At 39.7% G+C, this 5018-nt stretch overlaps 1 protein-coding gene across 1 annotated transcript in view; it reads right to left on the bottom strand.

Annotated features, from left to right (window-relative positions):
- Positions 1–4034, bottom strand: part of Kif11 (kinesin family member 11) — a gene marked incomplete at its 5' end in the record, with an annotated part of 33424 nt that extends 29390 nt beyond the window's left edge. Inside the window, 1 exon segment of the mRNA XM_021214592.1 lies at positions 3933–4034. Coding sequence (XP_021070251.1) covers positions 3933–4034 — 102 coding nt within the window.
- Positions 4035–5018: the final 984 nt, after the last annotated feature.

Here is a 5018-nt window from a genome sequence, read left to right as displayed (position 1 = left end):
ATAACTAACTAACATCTATAACTAACATCTATAACTAACTAACATCTATAACTAACATCTATAACAAACAAACATCTATAACTAACATCTATAACTAACATCTATAACTAACTAACATCTATAACTAACATCTATAACTAACTAACATCTATAACTAACATCTATAACTAACAAACATCTATAACTAACATCTATAACTAACATCTATAACTAACTAACATCTATAACTAACATCTATAACTAACTCTAGCTCCAGGGAAGCTGACTCCCTCTCTTCTTGCTTCTACTGGTACGGCATACATGTGGTGCACACATATGCAGGCAAAACATCCATACACATTAAAAAAATTCTTTAATAGCCAGGCGTGGTAGCTCTCGCCTTTAATCTCAGCACTCAGGAGGCAGAGGCAGGCGGATTTCTGAGTTCAAGGGCAGCTTGGTCTACAGAGTGAGTTCCAGGACAGCCAGGGCTACACAGAGAAACCCTGTCTCAAAAAAACACACAAAAAACCAAAAACCAAAAAACAAAAAACAAAACAAAACAAAACAAAAATTCCTCAATAAAAGAACAAATAATCCACTGGAAAATAGTACTAGAGACATGAACAAACATGTCCCCAAAAAGGACATCTGAGCCAGACAGTGGTGGCACACACCTTTAATTCCAGCATTCAGGAGGCAGAGGCAGGCTGACCTCTGAGTTTAAAACCAATCTGGTCTACAGGAGCAAGTTCTAAGACGGGGCGCTACACAGAAAAACTGTCTTGAAAAACAAAACAAACAACAAAAAAGGACATATGAATAGCAAGTATGACAGTACAAGAAGTTAGGGAAATGTACGGTAGCCAAGTGATACAGCTAAAACTCACGTTTTCTGAATGGCTAAAGTGAAAAATAGCTGTCTCACCAAATGTAGATGAGGATGTGAAGAAATTACATCACCTACATTGCTTGTGGGAAGGCAAAATTATATAGCCACTCTAAAGAACAGTTTGGCAGAGCTGAGCATAGTGGTGCATGCCTGTAAATCCAGCACTAGGGAAGCAGAGGCAAGAGAATTATGAGTTCAATGCCAGCCTGAGCTTCAGTCAACTTCACCTGACCATAAGACTAAGTCATTCCTTAAAAACTGAAGCATTCAGTTATCACGTATCACAGCAAATTCACTCTGACAATTACCACAAGAAATGAAAGTCTTAAGTCCAGAGGAGAAGTCTGAGCTGGTAAAAGCATTTGCCACAGAAGCCTGACAACTGCTGTTACCCACTGTGAAGATAGAGACTCCTAAAGCTGTCATCTGACTTCTACATGTATGCTATGGCGTGCACACAGATGGACTCACAGTAATAGTTAATAGTAAATACTTTAAATGTACTGTGGTGGTTTGGATGAGAATGGCCCCACCGGCTCCTATATTTGAATACTTGATTCCCAGTTGAGAGGGGTGGCCTTGTTGGAGGAAGTAAGTCAGTGAGAATGAGCTTTCAAAAGCCTTCGCCAGGCTCAGCCTTGTTCTCTCTCTACCTCCATCTTTCAGATCAGATGAGAGCTCTGTGCCATGCCTGCCTACCACCATGCTCCCCACTATGATCTTGGACTAAATCCTTTGAAACTGTAAGCAAGTCCCCAGTTGCTTTACTTTATAGACACCTTGGTCATGGTGTCTCCTCACAGCAATCAGAACAGTAAATAAGACATAAATGTGCTCTTTCTGCCATCTTGGCACCTGTGGAGGCCTGCTAGGAACAGGACTTCTAACAGAATGTCTGGAAGGTTGTGGTGCATGGCCATTTTTGCCGGCTACAAGGCGAGGTCTCCGGAACCAGAGAGAACACACGGCTCTTCTTAAAATTGAAGACGTGTATGCTGGAGATGAAACGGAGTTCTACTTAGGCAAGAGATGTGCTTATGTGTATAAAGCAAAAAACAATACAGTGACTCCTGGAGGCAAATCAAACAAAACCAGAGTGATCTGGGGAAAAGTTAACTCGGGCCCACGGAAACAGTGGGATGGTTGGTGCCAAATTCTGAAGCAACCTTCCTGCAAAGGCCATTGGTCACAGAATCCGTGTGATGCTGTACCCATCCCGGATTTAAACTAATGGAGAGTAAATAAATAAAAGTTAAAAAAAAAAAAAAAAGACATAAATGTTTATACAAATGCCTATGAAATAATATAAATAGCAGTTTCATTTGAAACAAAAAAAAATGAAGCTATTCAATAAATCATTCAAGATGGTCACACGAATCATACAAATAGCAAACAAATACCATAAAATACTACTCAGCACTAAAAAGACCTATCAAAATTCATGACAATTTCGGTGAACCTCCAGAGAATAATAAAAATTTAAAAAGACAACTCCAAAAGTTCATGAGCTATACACAATTTCCTTCAATAATACTCTGAGACTACAAAATTCTACAGAACAGACTAGTGAATACAGGAATCAGAGCTAAGAAAAGAGGAGAAAATTCTGTGAGTATTTTACAGCATTTCTGGAAATAATCAATTGGTTGGTATAGATTATCATCCACATACTGGCATATCGTTCAGCAATATAAAGAAATAAACTACTAATGAGTATAAACAGCACTTTTAAATCTCAAATGTAATACTAAGTAAAAGAAAGAAACAAAAGATCAAATAATTTATGATTCTCTTTCTAGGAAATGTGTAAGAAAGGCAAACTATCTATAGAAAGCATATTGATAAACCAGGCATGGTGGTTCATGCCTATAATCCTAGCACAAGAGATGCTGCACAGGAGCATAAGGAAACACATGCCAGGCCAGCCTGGGCTACAGAAAGATTCTGCTCAAGAACAAAATAGAGTGGAGGTGGGGAAGACATATCAGTGCCACTTCACTACAAAAAAGGGAAACTACAAGTTAATTTTTTTCTAAAAGTGGATCTGTATAGATGTTGGTAAACTACATTAATGTATTTTTAAAACTACTGAAAAAAAGTGCAAATAAGAGGTATATTTCGGGGGCTGGAGAGATGGCTCAGTGGTTAAGAGTGCCAATTGCTCTTCTGAAGGTCGTGAGTTCAAATCCCAGCAACCATATGATGGCTCATAACCATCCGTAATGAGATCTGATGCCCTCTTCTAGGGTGTCTGAAGACAGCTGCAGTGTACTTACATATAATAATAATAAATAAATAAATCTTTAAAAAAAAAAAAAAAAGAGGTATATTTCATAGTGTGTAAAGCAATGAAGCAAACTGAAATTATAATTGTAAACACAAATGCTACCTAGGGTGTCAACTGCATTATAAAGCTAGGAATGTCAACACATCAGTGGTAGGAAAACATTCTAACACATTAGGCATGGCTTTATGTCATTAACAGTGATCTGTTGTTATTTTGAGCCTGGTGTGGTGGCGCTGGGCTTTAATCCCAGCACTCAGGAGGCAAAAATAGGTGGATCTTTGAGTTCCAGGCCAGCCTGGTCTACAAAACAAGTTCTAGGACTGCCAGGGCTACACAGAAAAATGCTGTCTCAAAAAACCAAACCAAAGAGCCAGGCAGTTGTGTCACACGCCTTTAATTCCAGCACTTGGTAGGCAGAGGCCAGCCTGGTCTACAGAGTGAGTTCCAGGACAGCCAGGGCTATATAGAGAAACTCACAAAACCAAAAAACAAACAAACAAAAACCAAACCAAAAATGAAACAAAAACAGTGATCTGTTGTTATTCCTTATTTTAGGCATGCCAAACATGGTTACATTACTCCAGAAAGACTCATAATTACTGTCAGGCACGGGTGGTACATGTCTTTAACCCCCAGCCCTAAGGAGTTAAGAGGCAGATGGATCTCTTAGTTCAAGGCAAGCTTGATCTACAGAGCAAGGGCAGACAGGGCTACACAGAGAAACCCTGTCTAAAAGCTAGAACCAACCAACAAAACAAATAAAATCATAATTACCTTAATAAGAGCTTTTTTGGTGAGTTTTTGATTAACTTCAGGTTTATTCATTATGTTCTTTGCTCTGTGAGCATATTCCAATGTACTCAGAGTTTCCTGTTATGAAAAAGGTTAATAATTACTAAGAGCATGAGGATGAAAATAAAGATACACTTATTTAAAATGTACTACATAACTTACAATCATAATTTCTATATGTGTTTAGTGTGTGGTCTATTTATAATACACTGTTTTATCTTTGTGTATGTTGTATGTGTGCATGAGTGTGAAAGCCGTCTGGACAAGGTTGAACATCTTTATCACTCTCCATCTTATGCTCTGAGGTGGAGCCTCTCGATGAACCTGAAACGTGCCAACCTGGCTAGCCCGGCTGGCCAGTGAGCTCCAAAGCTGTGAGTGTCTCCTCCCAAAGCCAGAACTGCATCAAACTTAGCTTTGATGTGAAAACTGGGAATCTGAACTTGGATCTTGGGTCTCCTCATGCTTGTATGACAAGCACTTTACCAACAGAGCCATCAACTTAAGCTTCCTACACAGGTCTCAAACTCAATGAATTCCACCAACTGGTAAGCAAACAAAATGTCCTTTTACGTAACAATTTTCTCAAAGATAAAATCTTTCATCTTGGAAGGAAATTCATTAAGGATGATGTTCTAAAGGGTAGTCTTACTACATTCCATATTGCAGGGAAGCTCAGGAAATACAAGCAAGCTCCAGAAAGAGATGTACCAGGCCCCTCCCTCTCAAAATACATTGTAATTAGTAAGGACTACTGAGAGATACCCTCAGACCGGAAAGTTCCTGAACTAGACACAGTGGGCCCCTCCCAGAGAGACACTCTCAGACCAGNAGAGCTACTACCAAACAAACCTGGCTGCCTAGAAGAGGCAGACAGCAGCCTGCCCACCCCTTTGTTAGCCTGTTGAGCTGCATGCGAGTCAAGTTGTCATGAGCAAACGCACACTGAGGATGGGGAGGCTTTTGGCGGCTCAGATGTCTTTGTACAAGTAATCTCTCACTCATGTTACTGTAAGTAACCCCAATAAAACCCACTAGTTCACCGAGTTGAGCTCTGGTGATGTCCTT

Source organism: Mus pahari, chromosome 1, assembly GCF_900095145.1.
Source record: "Mus pahari chromosome 1, PAHARI_EIJ_v1.1, whole genome shotgun sequence".
NCBI lineage: Eukaryota > Metazoa > Chordata > Mammalia > Rodentia > Muridae > Mus > Mus pahari.
Note: the sequence above shows the minus strand (reverse complement) of the source record. Positions and strands in the feature narration are given on the sequence as shown.